This window comes from Stomoxys calcitrans, chromosome 4 (assembly GCF_963082655.1).
Source record: "Stomoxys calcitrans chromosome 4, idStoCalc2.1, whole genome shotgun sequence".
NCBI classification, from domain to species: Eukaryota; Metazoa; Arthropoda; class Insecta; order Diptera; family Muscidae; genus Stomoxys; species Stomoxys calcitrans.
In genome coordinates, this window is record NC_081555.1 from 46,095,335 (window position 1) to 46,113,586 (window position 18,252).

The window sequence follows — 18,252 nt, forward strand, 5'->3', positions numbered from 1 at the left end:
AGCATGTACAGCATTCGCATGGTGTAAAGATCTATGTTGAGTCCTCGCTATTGGGAGATGTGCCACAGTCCTTATCGGAGGGCATGTCGCAACAGCAGCAGCAGCAGCAACCTCACCAACAACAGAATAACCTGAGCAACAATAGTTCAAGCAATAGCAACAGTGCTAACAGCTCCCTGTGCCCAGTATCGCCGATGGTCAGTAGCAATCAACAGCAGCAACAGATTCAACAGCAGTTGCAACACAGGGCGGCTGCAGTGGCGGCAGCAGCTGCTGCTGCAGAACAGCATAAACAGCAACAGCAGCATCAGAGCAATTTGACTGCCATGCAGAATGCACAAAACTTGGCTGCAGCTGCCGCAGTGGGTATGCGTCACCATGCCCTGCTGCCACCACCGGATATGCACTCGTCAAATCCTTTCAACCTACTGAGAATGCCCTTGCCACCAGGTCTTGGCCAGGCTCAGGTTGTGCCTGGGGTCAATCCGATTTTTTCACGTCCTCATGCCGAACACTATCGCATGGAGCAGCTGGTGTCCGAACAGTTCCGTCATCATGGCCTGAATCTCGCTGCGGCTGCAGTAGCTGCCGCTAATTCCTTGGCCGCTCCCCATACCCCCACATCACAATTCAATCAGGGTCCGACTGCCTCAGCGGGAGTGGCTGCCGAACCACGTCCTCCCTCGGCCAGCAGCAGTCATCGCGGTTCCTCAACGCCGGCCAACCTGCCCCTGATAACTGGCCAACCCAGTGCCAGCACCAGCGTACAGCCCACCAACCCCATAACCATGGAACCGCAGATGGATTTTTACTCTCAGCGATTGCGTCAGCTTGCAGGAACAACAAGTCCTGGAGCTGGAAACATTGTTAACTCGAGCTCGCCGAGTCCACGACAAAAGCAATCGCCGCATTTTGCGAGCCCATCGCCTTCCCACCAACTCCCACCTACTCCTGTCACAAACAACACTCGTCCACACTCGTTAACGCCCCCCGAGAAGAGTGATATGTTGTCCGGTGAAAATGGTGCGCCCATCGACAGTACTCCTCGCTCTGCCTCGACACCTCCATCCAAGCCCAGCCAAGAGACTGCGGGTAGTGCCTCTGTTTTCACCTGTTCATATTGCGACAAAAAGTTCCGCTTCGAAAACAGTCTCATCATTCATCAGCGCACCCACACCGGTGAGAAACCCTACAAATGCACAGCCTGTGAATTTGAATGCTCCCACATTCAGAAGTTGATGAAGCACATGCGCGTCCATCGTAGTCCCGCCGAAGATGGTCTCAGCAATGCCGATTCTGTGGACACCAATGAGGGCGATTCGGATGCCGAACAAGATGCCGAGGAAAATCTTGATGAAGATATGATGGATGAGGACGAAGAGGACATGGAAGAGGCCGATGAAATCGACTATGAAGCCGAAGATTTAAGTGTCAGCAATAATCGGCTCGATGCAAAAAGCGAAAGTCCCAAAGGTTTGAGTGCCGGCGGACCGACATCTTTAGTGGGCGAGCTGATGGACAAGTTTGGTTTGTCCAACATTGCCCAGTACTCGGAAGCATACAAACAAGCCCTCCAAGAGTCCGGCAGCTTCAAAAACATTTCCAAAGATCATGACAATAACAATACCGCCGGCTCTCCCATGAACCAGATGACTGATAAAATGAACGGCTTCCCTGCCGCATTAAGGCTGCGTGAGGAGTTTGCCAAAAACATGTTCCAGAAACCCTCACAGCAAGATCCGAATGCACCACCCACACAAGTACCAATGTTCAATCCCTTTCAAAATCCCTTTGAAATTTCCAAACGAATGAAAATGGACGGCAACGACTGGTGGAACATGCAGGCATTGCATCGCAATGAGGCGCTTTTTGAGAATCTTAAACTCAAGCCTCTCGGTCTGGGGTCGGCCAATTCTCTGTTGGCGCAAAACTCACTGATGAAGAAGGAAAGCCGGCAGCGCAACGACACCTGCGAATACTGTGGCAAGGTGTTTAAAAACTGCTCAAATCTCACTGTTCATCGTCGCAGTCACACTGGTGAAAAGCCCTACAAGTGCGAACTGTGCTCCTACGCATGCGCGCAGAGTTCAAAGCTGACGCGTCACATGAAGACCCATGGTCGCATGGGCAAGGATGTGTACCGGTGTCGTTTCTGTGATATGCCCTTCAGTGTACCCTCAACGTTGGAGAAGCACATGCGCAAATGTGTGGTCAATCAGGGCAAGGTGGCAGCCGCCAATGCTGCAAACGCTGTAGCTGCTGCTCAGGCGGCCGCAGCTGCTCAACTACAAAATCATCTACCAAATCCTCAGCAGCTCTCCCCGCCAACAAACGCCTCGTTTCCGCCACAGTTTGCGGGTCTAGGCACCGGTTCAATATCCCTGCCTAGCAGCATCGGCGACAACGATTCAAATGCCTCCACCAGCCTGTCTTCGCAACACGCAATTTCACTGAAGCACGAGGCATGACTTTATCCACACTGGAACAACGCTACCGGTTGCTTCAACTCGCCCTCGGCCGTTCTTGTGGCGCCGCCTCACCAGCAGCAACAGCAAGAACCGACAAACCAAATGCTGAACCATGCTCAGCACCACCATCACCATCAACATCACCAGCACCACCAACATCATCATCAGCATCCACTTCCGACGGTTAACCGCATGTTATCACGTATCTTCTAAAGATAGCCCACCCGAACTGGGTTGACCAATGTAAATAGTAATGTCGCATATTGTGAATACGTCTCCTAAAAACAACAACAACAACACCAGCACAGGTCACTTTCAAAAAGAATGATCCTCGCTGAGTGTGTGTTTTGTAAATAGCGTCATCAACCCATCCGGACACTCTGTGCGAATGCTGTAAACCCCACTTAAATGTCCTCCCAGCCACCCATAGTATACCAAAGCAATACCAACTCCTATCAACCTACCCCCTATCTTCCTGAAGTTCCACTTCCAGCTAAACTGGCTGAGGACTCCTAAGCTTCCCCCAAACTGTGTTGTAGTTTCGTCTTCATTCCCCCCACTCCCAAATTCCTCCCCGATTTTCCTACAACTTCTATTAAAGAAAATTTTAGCTAATCTTACTCCAGTGTAATCCAGTGAAATCGAATTAAGTAGTAATTGTAATTGTATCATACATGACTAACTAAACGAAAAAAAAAGCAAAACCCTAAAACTCTAGACAATTCTGAATACTTTAGAAAAGATAAAGATGAGAAAACACTTTGCCAAAATCGGCTAGGCAAATGAACCTCACCCAGGACAGCATGAGCATCATAGAACAGCTGTTCTGAAATCCTTTTTAAAATCACCCCCACTCCACCCCACCCCACATCACTCCTACCTTACTTTTAGTCTTATTCTACTTGTACTCTTCCGCACCCCCAAAAGACTGACAATTACTGTTTGCTTTTGGCTGATCTTGTTTATTTTTGTGATCCTCGTTATTATCGTTCGTTACCTTGTGTTGTTTATTAACTGATTCATTGAATAATTGATTGATTGATTGATTTATATTAACTTGTTTACATTTTGTTTGGCCACATGCTGCACTCTGTGTGTGGTGTGTGCGAATAGGATCTACTATTTCTTTTTGTTTGTTTTTCATTTCGGAAAAAAGGGAGTCAATTAGGCCGGAGGAGGCCCACTTATAAAACACATACACACGCACACACATACACCTTGTCCCAGACAAGAAATCACTTCTACTGGCCACTCTGGGGAATAGATGGAAGGCCATTCTCACCCTCCTACCCAAGAATTGCCACTATGACTGATTTCTTGGCTTCCAACTACTACTACTACCACTACTACTATCTCAAAGAATTTCCCTGTGCCCTTTCCGCACCTCACCTCAGTGTCTCCCATGGCCCCCTAAACTAAGCCTTTTGTAAATTAATATTCTTTGCCTTTTTAGTTTTTAATTATCCATATTATTACAATTATTATTACTATTATTATTATTATTATTATTGCTACTGCTATTATATTATTTAATTAATAACTAACTTAACTAAAATACTACAAGTAGATGTACAAAGGAAACCGGAAGACATCTCATTCATCAGCTCTTGTATACACAATTATATTGTAACTGTAATAAAAGAAATGATTTTAGAATAATAAAAATGAAATGAATTGAAAAATCTAAAACGCCATTGAGTTTCTTCGTTTGTCTCCATCCCCCCTCACCCCTCTATAACCATTTAGTCCTTTTACTAGATCCACCTAAACGAGCAATAGAGCAATGATCAGGGCTCTTGTCTTCCACAGCCGAGAGAAGGCAGTTAGTTATCCTTATCGTCCTCAATACCAAATCGTAACATTTGTAAATATGAGCGATGCTGGGCAACGATCGGGGCCGCTAATACAGCATCCCCAATTCTTAGTAATCGTACGAGCGGCAAGCCTGTGCAAAACCCCCTAGTACCATTTGTATGTATCACACACCACTACACCCACACCACAAACCACATCATGGTTACAATAATAACAATAAATAAGAGCGCTGCATTCTCCCCAGACGCTGTAATCAAAACTAAGAGAATCATCCATCTTTGATTAGGTCTAAACACTTGTGCAAATATACATGTATGTATGTATTATTTATTCAATTATAAGTAGTAAATTAAGAGTTTCTTATTAAAAGCCGGCAACGGAAACAAAACAAGGCAAAAAACAAAAACAAAAACAAAATGCAAAAACAAAAAAGAGAACGTATGTATTGTATGTGTTGAAATTTCATAAAATAAAAAGACAAGCGAAATGAAAGAACAATAGAAGATATTGAATCCTGCATTGTTTTAATTTTGTTTTTTTTTGGGTGGGTGTGAATAGCTGCATATTAACAGAGATAAGTTAAATCAACGGAGTTATCGAAATTTGTTAGAAAAAACAAATTTGCAAGCTCGTTCTTTAGCCTAGTACAATGTTAGATACTTCGCCCGAACAACTGTCAAAGCACACTATAACAAGTGAGAAAGCAATAAGTTCGGCCGGGCCGAACTTTAGGTACCCATCACTTTGGGTATATACAGTGGTGTAAAATCTAATAACGACAACAGTTACTAAGAGTAATATTGCACAAAAATAACCTGAATATTCGAAGACGTGTTAAATTTTGAACAGCGGACTTCAATTTGATATTAAATCTCATTTAATTAACCGACGCTCGTTGTGGTAGTTTTTCGGTTATACACCTGTAAAAGGTAATAGAGGACAATCAAAATCTTGGCATTACTTATGAGATGTCTTAATTTTTGTAACTTAGCATCTAAAGCTGAATATTATGTTCCGCTTTTCAAGCGGAATGCTGTAAAACTCCATATAAAAATAAAATATAAGTAAAAGCGTGCTAAGTTCGGCCATGGATCGCATTTGTCGAGCTCTTGCCACGGTATCTCTTTTTAAGTAAACAAAGGATAAAAGAAAAGAATTACTATGTTATTGGAACAATATCAAGTTATGGTTCATTTCGGACCTTAATTGAACTGAACATTGGAGACCATAGTAGAAGTCATTGTGTAAAATTTCAACCAAATCTAGTAAGAATTGTGCACTTTAGGAGCTGCAGAAGTTAAATTGGGAGATCGGTATATAGGGTAGCTGTATAAGCCTATAAACCGATTCATGCCTTATTCGACACTTATGTTAAAGGTCATGAGAGAAGCCATTGTACCAAATTTCAGCCAAATCGGATAATACATGCGCCTTTTAGAGGCTCAAGAAGTCAAGTTCCCATATCGATTTATATGGCAGCTATATCAGATTATAGACCGATTTGAACTATTCTTAGCACAGTTGTTGAAATTAATTACAAAACACCTCAGCCAAATCTGGTAATAATTGCGTCCTCTAGTGGCTCAAGAAGTCAAGACCCCAGATTGGTTTATATGGCAGCTATATCAGTCACGCTCAAGAAGTCAAGACCGTAGATAGGTTTATATGTCAGCTATATCAAGTTATGGACCGATTTCAACCATCCTCAGCACAGTTGTTAGAAGTCATAATAAAACACCTCATGCAAAATTTAAGCCAAATTGGATAAGGATTGTGCCTTCTAGAGGCTCAAGAAGTCAATATCCCAGATCGGTTTATATGGCAGCTATATCAAAACGTGGACCGATATAGCCCATTTACAATACCAACCGACCTACTCTTCATTTATTTGCGAACAATAAATTAAATGAAGAAACCAATAAGTGCAGATAAAAACTAGTAAGAAAATGCAAAGGCGGCCTGGGCCGACTATATAATACCCTACAACACCGAAAATATGTACTTCTTTAAATAAATACATGGAACCTATATTGAAATCTATTCAGACTTTAAATTTGATTCCTATTGAAATATTAACAAGTAAAAGCGTGTTAAGTTCGGCCGGGCCGAATTAAAGCTTCTAGGAACCGAATAAGGATGATCCGGAGACCGGTTTATATGGGAGATATATCAGTTTATAAAATGATTTAGACCGTATTTGGCACAGTTGTTGTAAATTGTAACAGAACACTGCATGCAAAATTGCATCCAAATCGGAAAAAAATTGCGTCTTGCAAGGGCTCAAGAAGTCATATCGAGAGATCGGTTTATATGGGAGCTATATCAGGGTTAAGACCGATTTGAACCGTACTTGACATGGTTGTTGGAAAATACAAAATTTCACACAAATCGGATAAAAACTGTGGCTTCCCGGGATTCAAGGAATCAAATCGAGAGATTGGTTTATATGGGAGCTATATATAAATCTAAACCGATATTGCCCATTTGTAATCCCCGATGACCTACATCGATATTAAGTATATGTGCAAAATTTCAAGCAACTATCTTTACTCGTTCGACCTCTATAGTGATTTCGACAGACGGACGGACGGACATGGCTAAATCGCAGAACGTCAAGAGGATCAAGACTATACATACATTATGGGGTCTTAGACGAATATTTCGAGGTGTTACAAACGGAATGACTACATTAGTATACGCCCATCCTATGGTGGTGCATAGAAAAAAACCTTATAAGATTTTCTTACGATTGGGCCAAAATTGTGGCTACAACAGCCTTAAAGGGCCATATCGGATGAAAGATATATGTCGGAGCCATATCTACATTTTGGACCGACTTTAATGAAATTTTTCATACGTATTGGGACGTTAAATAAAATGTATCGTGCTAAATTTTGTAAAGATCGGACAAATACTGTGGCTTCTACAGCCTAAAAAGGACATATCGGATGAAAGATATATATAAGAGCTATATCTAAATCTGGACCGATTTGGATGAAATTTTGCACACATATGGAGACGTCGAATAAAACACTTCATGTTTAATTTTGTATAGATCAGACCAAAATGGTGGCTTCTACAGCCCTAAAACGCCATTTCGGATGAAAGATATATATGGAAGTTATGTCTAAATCTGGACCGATTTGGTCGAAATTTTGCACACATATGGAAACGTCAAATAAAACACTTCATGCTAAATTTTTAAAAGATCGGACCAAAGTTGTGGCTGCTACAGCTACATATCGGATGAAGATATATATAGGACGTATATCTAAATCTGAACCGATTTTTTCCAATAGCGTACGTCCTTAGACAAAAAAGAGACTTGCGCAAAATTTTATGACAATCGGACAACAAATGCGACCTGTACCTTGATCACAAGAATACATGGATAGACAGACGGGCAGATAGATGGACATAGCTAAATCGAATCAGGTGATTCTAGCCGATCGATATACTTATCAATGGGTCTAGCTCTTCTGCAGCTTATAATACCCTGTACTTCAGTGGTGGTGTAGGGTATAAATACGTGTTTTGATATGGAAACAAAAACATTTGATTACTGCCAAATTTCGCTCGTGAAACAATTAAAAATTTGAGCGACTATTCCGAAAGCAGAATAGAATACCAACGCTAAGAGAAGAGAAAAACAAATGGTTTCTACTCATCTACATGCCTTGTTGCAATATTCACTTCGTTAACTAAAGCGTTAGCACCTTAAAATGGATCGCGGAATTCGTACAACTGGCAAAGAGAAAAAGTGATAAATAATTTAAAAAAAAAAAAAATAAAAACAACAAGGAAAGTTTCAAATTGTTGTTTATTTTATATTTGTCTCACATCCTTCTAGGAGTGCCTAGGACTATATTCTTTGGTCGTGGTATTAATTTGCTTATATTATCAGACAGAAAAACTTACGCCAGCCGAGCAGGCTCAAAGAATATTATCCTAAACACCCCTAGAAGGCTGTGAAACATGATAGCGTCTCATTGATATTGTTGTAGCAGTTTGTTGTGTTATGTCTTTCGTCTGCTTGATTATGTTCAGTGTCAAGATCCAGGAACTCTGCGACTAAGATAGGGTGCGTCCACAAGGATCTGGGTCTGAGTGGAATGGATCTGGCTGGGCAGTTAAACTGGTTACAATCGGGACATACAACTTGCACGTCGGCATCAATCCTTGCTCTGTAGGAGTTGAGACTGCTACATCTGCCGGAACAGAATTGAGCCAGAACTACTCTGGTTTGCCGGGGGAGGTCAATTTCTTCTGGTGCAATGGGAGACGGTCGCCCTCCAATGACTCTATTCACCCGGTAGCTATTTACCGCATCTGCTACCATGTCAGCATGAATGTTGTCTAGACCAGCTTGATATGCCGCTTGATCTAGATTTACTCTCTTGTGGCGCTAAACCTCACGCTCTAGATCATCTACCATAAGGCTTCTGGTCATGAAAACTTAGCTTACATGTCGCTATATGCATACCTACAGATTCCAGTTTCCCTGAAATGTGTACGGTAGTTCCTAGTCTCGCAAGCTCGTCCGTTTTACAATTTCCTGGGATATCTCTATGGCCCGGAACCCAGAACAGGTAAACTTGAACTGCTAAGCCATCTCTTTGAGAGATCTGCGACAGCCTAGAGCGGTTTTTGTGTTCAGAAATGCGTTCTCCAGGTATTTAATGGCTGCCTGGCTGTCTGAGAAGATATTTATGCCAATCGTCGTAATGACATTATATTGGGTTGCCCAAAAAGTAATTGCGGATTTTTTAAAAGAAAGGAAATGCACTTTTAATAAAACTTAGAATGAACTTTAATCAAATATACTTTTTTTCTAAAGCAAGCTAAAAGTAACAGCAGTGAAAAAATTTGTCAACGCCGACTATATGAAAAATCCGCAATTACTTTTTGGGCAACCCAATATCTTAGCCATTCCATCACTTCCTTAATTGCAAGGATTTCTGCTTGATACACACTGCAGTGATCGGGTAACCTTTTCGAAATGACCAGTTCTAGATCTTTAGAGTACACCCCAAAGCCCACCTGGTCGTTTAGTTTAGAACCATCCGTATATAAGTCTATGCAACTTCTGTTACTAGGGATATCGTAGTTCCAATCGGTTCTATCAGGAATAGTGGTACAGTACTTTTTATCAAAAAGCGTCTCAGTAATCAATCCACACTGCCAGGAACATCGGATATTGTATCAAGGGTAACACAGTGTCGGTAGCCGCCACATGACCAATGAGAAAGCTCCCTTAATCTCACGGCAGTGGTCGCAGCAATTTGTCTAGCCACAATGTCCAGAGGCATAAGATGAAGCTTTAAATTCAATGCATTAGATGGTGTCGTCCTCAGTGCGGCTGTGATGCACAAATAAGCCATCCTAAGGATCCGGTTAAGTATTGAGCAGTAGGTGGACTTGTGGAGCACCGTCCACCAGTCCACAACACCATATTGCATTATAGGTCTGACAACTATATACCTAATGCATGACACGCGGTCTAAACCCTAACTTTTGTCAATGGCTCTAGTTTGTAACACCTCGAAATATTAATCTGGGACCCTATAGAGTAAACACATATATTCTTGATCGTCTTGACATTCTAAGTCGATCTAGCCATGTCCAACCGTGGAAATATTGCTAATATCGGTTCAGGTTTGGATAAAGCTCCCACGTAAACAGATCTCCTGTTTTGACTTCTTGAGCAGCTGAAAGCCGCAATTGTTATCCGATTTGGCAGAAAATTTTGCACGAAATGGTTAATTGTGACTTTTAATAACGGTGCCAAGAACGGTCCAAGTCGGTCATTAACCTGGTATAGCTCCCATATAAACCGATCGATTCTTATTGCAACGAAAATTTTCGTTGAGCTGCGTCTGACCTTTAGAGCAAATTTCATTTTCATTTCATTTTTTTGTTGAGCCTGGTGCAGCTCTATCGAAAACTTAACTAACAAACACGTGGTGGGAAACCCAGACATCGCAACACAACGTCTTTGGTTAGAAGACTTTTCAACCATATTAGGTGTTATGTCTTCAAGGGCCGTGCGTTGGTACCTCGAACCTGGGCACACGGAGCAACAGCGAGAGCCGTTGCCATTGTCTAGCGTTCGAAGCCACCAACACAACTTTCAACAGATGTACAGAATCAGGTGCACTATGGAAGTAGTGTAATTGTCACAGACAAAAAGTCTGTCATTACACTAAAATACATGCATTGAGAAAAGTACAGCTTATAGACAAGGTTGTCGAGCTTGTGTAATGTGGTATTTGTTTCATAGAGGCGTTTTCGCAATAAATACGATTCAAATACAACATACCAACGCATGGCCTAATAGGGTTGAAAAGTCTTCTAACCGAAGACGAAACGCGTCCCATAGTGGTTAGTGTGTGTTGCGATCTCTGGCTTTCCTTTTCCAATTGCAAAGAAAATCATTGAGCTCGTCTTGAAAGAGATAACAAACAAAAATAAATCTATTATGTTTCGCGAAAAAAAAATATCAAAGCAATAGATTTCTTTGATAAAACTCGAAAAAAATTCTTGTAACTTAGAGCAAACCCGAAATTTTGCTTAGGATATGTTAATGCACTTCTTATGGTTACGAATATTGCCTCACAGCTGCGCACCGACATTTAGAAAAATTTTAGCGACAGTTGTACTGTTTTGTTAATCAGATATATTAAATATGATTAACTTTTTTTCTTTTGTCGAATTTGAACTAAGCTCAGCTAAACTCGCTGTTTCGTTCAATGTGCATTGGCAAGTTTTATCTGACCGTTACAAACAGAGCACCAACAAAAAAAAATTTTTTTTTTACTTTTATATCTCACAATTTATGAATTTGCGTGTTAACAACATTTTTCATTCCTTAAACCTAGCCTCGTTTTGCGGTATGCAACTACCACAAAATTAATTTGTCGTAACCTAACTTTTTTTGCGTGTATGTAATTTTATATAGCAGGGGAATGATATCGATAACCGATGACTAATTAAATGAACACAGAAAAGGTAATGCCGTTCAGAACGATCATGTCGATAGTAATGTTTACGGCAATAGTTAACACATACTTTTAGGGGTTGGAAACAATAGTTTTGCTAGTGTCCACAAGAGGGTACATATGCACACATAATTTTAAAAATTATTGACATGACTTTCGAACAATCGAATTTGCTGCAGAGTGGAAAGAATTTGTTATTCAAAAAAACGACATGTCTTCAAAGAACAAATTAATTTATTTACAGCGTTTAAGAGTTTTCCAAAGTTTTTATGTGGTTTTTCAATAGAAAATAGCATTTTTAGTATTGTACTTACAAGTTAATTTACAATTTTCATTCTGTCTGAGCAATAAAGGTTCAAAAATTGTCAAATCCAGTTCATCATGAATAAGAACCTAAAATATACCTAACATCAACCATAATATTTTATCTTTAACTCTCCTTTCGCTTCAATAGAAATTTTGTGGTAGTTAATTTTTTATTTCTAAACATGATTCTAAAATATTTATTTAATCCTTGTTATTAATAATAGCATTTGGGTCCTGCTTGTTGCATACAAAATTGAATCATATTCAACTGCTATTGTTTGCATATAAACATTTTTTATGCGGTTAGTATGGGATAAAATACAAATCATTTGCAGCTCCAAAGTCAAAATTTATTTTAAAAATAAATCATTTTTATATACACATACATTATGAAGTATATTAGAAGTCCAAAATGTTACAATTGACCAATAGAACAAAATGTTTACACCCACTACCAAGTTGTTGGAAGAGAAATAAATCAGTCACTGACTATAAGAACTGTTGTCCATTCTAAAATTCAAAGAGAATGTAGTGGTCATAGCTTGTGAGAGTAGCATTTGAAACACTAAAAGAAAAATAAAGCAATGCGCAAACTTATAAAAATGCGTATGAATGGACGAAGGACATGTGTGTGAACTAGGGACTGGACAATCAGAGAGAAATACATACACATATGTAAATACTTACAACTTGTTAGGAATGGGTTTGAGGAATTAGTTGTGTGTTTGAACAAATGTTTTATTTGAATAAACACATACGCATATGAGAGTTGAACACTTGAAGCTTATGGATGTGTTCATATGTTGGCATCCAACAAACAACAAATCCGTTTCAAACATGTTGAACACATCTATCTATTGGTTTGTGCCAACCCAGAACATATCGCAAAGACACATGTGAGTATTAATATGGAAATGATAGTTTTTAGTTTATTTTGTTTTGTAGAAAAAATTGAGGGTTTTAAACAATTTTATTATTTTAATGGATTAAAGCAAGAGTGTAAAATTTGATTTTTGTTGTATTCGATCAATTAGTCCTTTTCCGGGTTTTGAATTCACAAAGCGAACAAAATTGTTTTCCCTATAGTTTGTAACACTTCTTTTATGATTTGATATCAGTTGAGGTTCCCCTTACTATAAAGAAAATGGATAAGTATATGCATTCCAAAATAAATAAGCTAAGGTTTGATATAGGGCAAAGAAAATCTATCGTTTTGCATTTTCGAAAACCGAACAGGCCTGTATTTATGTGAATTAATTGTTCTTTAGTAAGACCTCAAGCTAAAAAAAAACTAATTCACATTGATATGGAAGGTATAAAAAAATTTCATTTAATGGGTTTAAAAAACATTTCATTCAGTCACAGAACAAAGAACTTCACACATGTTATTGAATGGTCAATGATAAGGAGCCTCTGAACAGCGCAAGTTGCGAATTTGATTCCCATAGTGTAAAATTGTAACGGCTTGACGCTATGAAGCAAATCTGAATGTTTTTGACAAATGAGACGTTAATCTTTCAAAAAAATTGTGTTTTTATTTTTGTTTTTATTTTCGGAATAGTTCATGTCCAAAAAATATTAAATTTAACAAAAACAAGAAAAACGGCGTTAAGTTCGGCCGGGCCGAACATTGGATACCCACCACCTCGGGTATATATATAAAGCACCTTTCGTCATAATCCGGTGAAATATGCATAATTTATGCCCCCATAGCAGCTTTATTGAAATATGGTCCAATTTGGACCGAGAGGTCTAAAAAGTACAAGCCATTGTTCAATTTTGTAGAACAAAAAATACAAAATATTTTGTAGAACAAAATATCCAAATATAGACCGATCTGAACAATATACAACACGGATATCGAAGAGCCTAACATAAGTCACTGTGTGAAAATTTCAGCGAAATCGGATAATAAATGGGACTCAAAACCTTAAATCGAGAGATCGGTCTATATGGCAGCTATATCCAAATCTGAACCCATATGGGCCAAATTGCAGAAAGTTGTTGAAGAGACTTACGCAACACACTGTCCCAAATTTCGGCAAAGTCGGACAATAAATTCGCTTATATGAGCCCAAAACATTATATCGAGAGATCGGTCTTATGGCAGCTAAATCCAAATCTGGACCGATCTACGCCAAATTAAAGAGGGATGTTGAAGGAGCTTACACAACTCACTGTCCCATATTTTGGCAAAATCTGACTATAAATGCGCCTTTTATCAGCCCAAGACCTTAAATCGAAAGATCGGTCTATATGGCAGCTATATCCAAATCTGAACCGATCTGGGCCAAATTGCAAAAATATGGCAAGGGGCCTAACACAATTCACTCAATTCCCAAGTTTCAGCAAAATCGGATAATAAATATGGCTTTTATGGGCCTAAGACCCCTATAGACCCCGGGCTATATGAAGATATAGCCCGATATAACCCATCTTCGAACTTGGACAACATCTGCTTTTGGACAACAAGTAAAAGCGTGCTAAGTTCGGCCGGGCCGAATCTTATATACCCTCCACCATGGATCGCATTTGTCCAGTTCTTTTCCCGGCATCTCTTCTTAGGCAAAAAAGGATATAAGAAAAGATTTGCTCTAGAGCGATATCAAGATATGGTCCGGTTTGGACCACAATTAAATTATATGTTGGATACCTGTGTAGAAAGTCAGTCAATTCGAATAAGATTTGCGCCCTTTGGGGGCTCAAGAGTAAAATGGAGAGATCCATTTATATGGGAGCTGTATCGGGCTATAGACCGATTCAGACCATAATAAACACGAATGTTGATGGTCATGAGAGGATCCGTCGTACAAAATTTCAGCCAAATCGGATAGGAATTGCGCCCTCTAGAAGCTAAAGAAGTCAAGTCCCCAGATCTATTTATTGGGCAGCTATATCAGGTTATGAACCGATTTGAACCATACTTGTCACAGTTGTTGGATATCATAACAAGACACGTCGTGCAAAATTTCATTCTAATCGGATAAGAATTGAGCACTCTAGAGGCTGAAGAAGTCAAGACCCAAGATCGGTTTATATGGCAGCTATATCAAAACATGGACCGATATGGCCCATTTACAATACCAACCGACCTACACTAATAAAAAGTATTTGTGAAAAATTTCAAGCAGCTAGCTTTACTCCTTCGGAAGTTAGTGTGCTTTCGACAGACAGACGGACAGACGGACGGACATGGCTAGATCGACATTAAATTTCGCGAAGATCAAGAATATATATACTTTATGGGGTCTCAGACGAATATTTCGAGTAGTTACAAACAGAATGACGAAATTAGTATACGCCCCATCCTATGGTGGAGGGTATAAAAAAGAATCTGTGCAAAGTTTCAGCTCAATATCTCTATTGTTAAAGAAAGTAGCGTGATTTCCACAGACAGACGGACGGACATGGCTAGATCGTCTTAGATTTTTACACTGATCAAGAATATATATTTTTTATTGGGTCGGAAATGGATATTTCGATGTACTGCAAACGAAATGACGAAATGAACAAACCCTCATCCTTCGGTGGTGGGTATAAAAAGCGTATGAACCCACCACGATAAATCTGCTAAAAATTTCCACAAAGGATTTGGACCTTAAGTGATAAGATTGTTGGAAGTCGTATCAGAACACTACGTGCAAAAGTTCAGCCATATCTAAAAATTTAAACAAAATAAATTTAGTTATTATATAATATATAATTTTATTCTACATACCAAACTTCAATCAAACCAGCAAAATTTAAAGCTTCTAGGAACCGAACAGGGAAAATCGAAAGTCCGGTTTATATGGGAGCTATAGCAGGTTATAGATAGATTCGGACCGTACTTAACACAGTTGTTGGAAGTCAAAACACTACACTGTTTGCAAAATTTTAGCCAAATCAGACAAAAATTTCGTCTTCCACGGGCTTAAGAAGTAAATCGTGAGATCGATTTATATGGGACCAATATAAGGATATGGAGCGATTTGGACCGTATCTTACGCAATTATTGCAATTCGTAACAGAACACTATCTGCAAATTGTTAGCCAAATCGGACAAACATTGCGGCTTCCTGGGACTGAAGATCTCAAATCGGGAGATTGGTTTATACGGGAACTCTATTAGCTTATAGACCGATTTGAACCATAGTTGGCACTGTTTTTGGAAGTCGTAAAAGAACATTACATACAAAATTTCAGCCAAATCGGACAAAAATTGCGGCTTGTAAGGGCTCAAGAAGTCAAATAGGGCGATCGGTTTATATGGGAGCTATATCTTAATCTGAACCGATACGGCCCATTTTCAATCCCCAACGACCTACCGCGACCTACCTACCCGACAGACGGACGAGTGGACATGGCTAGATCGACTCAGAATGTCGCAAGAATTAAGAATGTGTATACTTTATAGGGTCATAGATCAATATATCGAGGTATTACAAACGGAATGGCTACATTAGTATACCCCCACCCTATGGTGGTGGGAATAAAAATTGAGGATTCCAGAGTCTTGGGATTTCAAATCAGGATATCGGTTTATATAGGAGCCATATCAGATTATACACCGATTTGAATCATATTTGTTGTGATTGTTGAGATGTAAACTCGGGAGATCGATTTATATGGGAGCTACATCAAGTTATACACCGATTCAGGCCATACTTGGCACGATTGTTGGAAGTCGTAACGGAACACCATTGCAGCTCCTAGGAGCTTAAGAAGTCAAGTCGAAGAACCACCACGGTATGACCCATTTGCAATCCCCAACGACCTACATCAACAAGAAGTATCTATGCAAAATCTCGACCGCTAACTTCATTTCCACTGACGGACAGACGGATGAACATGGGTAGATCAACTTAGAATGTCAAGACGACCAAGAATATCGTTTATATTCTTTATGGAGTAGCAGATCAATATTTTGAGGTGACAAAAACGGATGACTAGATTAGCCATCCTATGGTGGTGGGTATAAAAACGTTTATTCGAAATTAATTACACTATCAGGGAATTTTTACCAGTATTTTGTTGTAAAGTCAACAAAGGCTTTGAAAAACTGCTTTACATCTCCGTGGCATTGACACCAGCAATGCCCTACAGGTTTCCTTTGGTATAGGCTACCAAACATTTTTAATGTTTTTCATTTTCCATATTTATTTCGTGGTTTTTGTGGCCCAATCTTGTCTTTTACTACTTTCCACAAATTTTCGATCGGATTTAAGTCGGGTGAGAAGGCTCACAGATGTTGGGCACTATGTAGACGGGCCGTAGGTTCGAAAAGGGGCCTGAATACAGGAGCGTGATTAGACCAATACTTACTTACGCCTCAGTAGTTTGGTGGACTACTATGAAGAAAAAGTGCAACATAAGCAGCATACAACAGGTTCAGAGAACATGTTGTCTTGGCATAGGTGGAGCGATGAGGACCACGCCCACTAAGGCAATGGAGACTATTCTAGATATCCGACCCATTGATATACAGATTAAGTATGAGGCAGCCACTACGGCTATGAGACTTAAGGCGATGGGAGAATGGATTGAGGATGGGAACAGCTCATACCATCGCGGTATAATCGAGGCGACGATAGGAAACCTGGAAGGAAGGGGAGAGGTTTCCGATCGGATACCTGAGATGAATCTTGAAGTCGCGTGCGAGGCACTGCTGCCATCGGCACTGTCTTGGATTGGCTGAACCCTAGTAATGCCATCTGGAAGATTATGTTACACAGATGGAACAAAGCTAGAGGACAGAGTTGACCTGGGGGTCTACATTGACAACCCAGGGACTGAGATCTGTTTTAGATTGCCTGACCATAATACGATCCTGCAGGTGGAGATCCGGGCGATCACGGAATGCGTGAAGTGGTGTGGTGCTAAGCGAGAACGTCGAGTGTGAACATCTTTACCGACAGTAAAATTGCCACAAGGTCAATAACAACCAGGACGGGAAGGTCACGAAAAGTCTTGCAGTGTAAGAAGGAGATTAACGCCTTCTCTGAGGATGGCCATTTCTCCACCATTTCTTCAATTATAAGGAAAGTCTACATCGTTTAGGTGCCGGACCATAACAGAGTAAGGGGAAATGAAAGGGCAGACGATTTGGCGGTGAAGGCAAGAGGACTGCAGTCAATAAACTTGATTAACCCCACCCCCTTTCGGGTCGACGCAGTCCGAGTAAAGGGAGTGCGCGATGAATGCGCATGCAACATTGTGGAACAGCGAAACGGTCGGTAGGATGGCGAAAATCCTATTACTGAAAGGAAGTAAGAAGGAGGTCAGTATATCTATTGGCATCATAACGGTGGCACATAGGACAACGAGCTCACTTATGAAAAATCGGTGGGGCTAGTGATAGCATGTGTAGGGCATGCGAGGAAGATGATGAGACGTTGGAGCATTTTTGTCATTGCCGGCTTTTGCGTCTAACAGATATAGGCACTTAGGTGGAGACACAATACCAGACATGAACTAACTTAGGGGAGTGGTATTGAAAACAATTTCGGATTTTGTAGAACGGATTTCCTATTTCCGGATTTATAGAGCGCACAACAAGCCGATTACAGGCTTAGGTGTATGCCCATAGAGGCATCGGGCGGACTAATATCTGCACCCTTTTTTCAACCTAACTTAAAGACAAAATTAAATTTTGTAGAGCTGTTTTAATTGTTGCCTCTCAGGTT

General features: G+C 40.3%; 1 protein-coding gene across 1 annotated transcript in view; it reads left to right on the plus strand.

Moving 5' to 3' along the window:
- Positions 1–4,795, plus strand: part of LOC106086984 (B-cell lymphoma/leukemia 11A) — a gene marked incomplete in the record, with an annotated part of 18,141 nt that extends 13,346 nt beyond the window's left edge. Inside the window, 1 exon segment of the mRNA XM_059366571.1 lies at positions 102–4,795. Coding sequence (XP_059222554.1) covers positions 102–2,468 — 2,367 coding nt within the window.
- Positions 4,796–18,252: the final 13,457 nt, after the last annotated feature.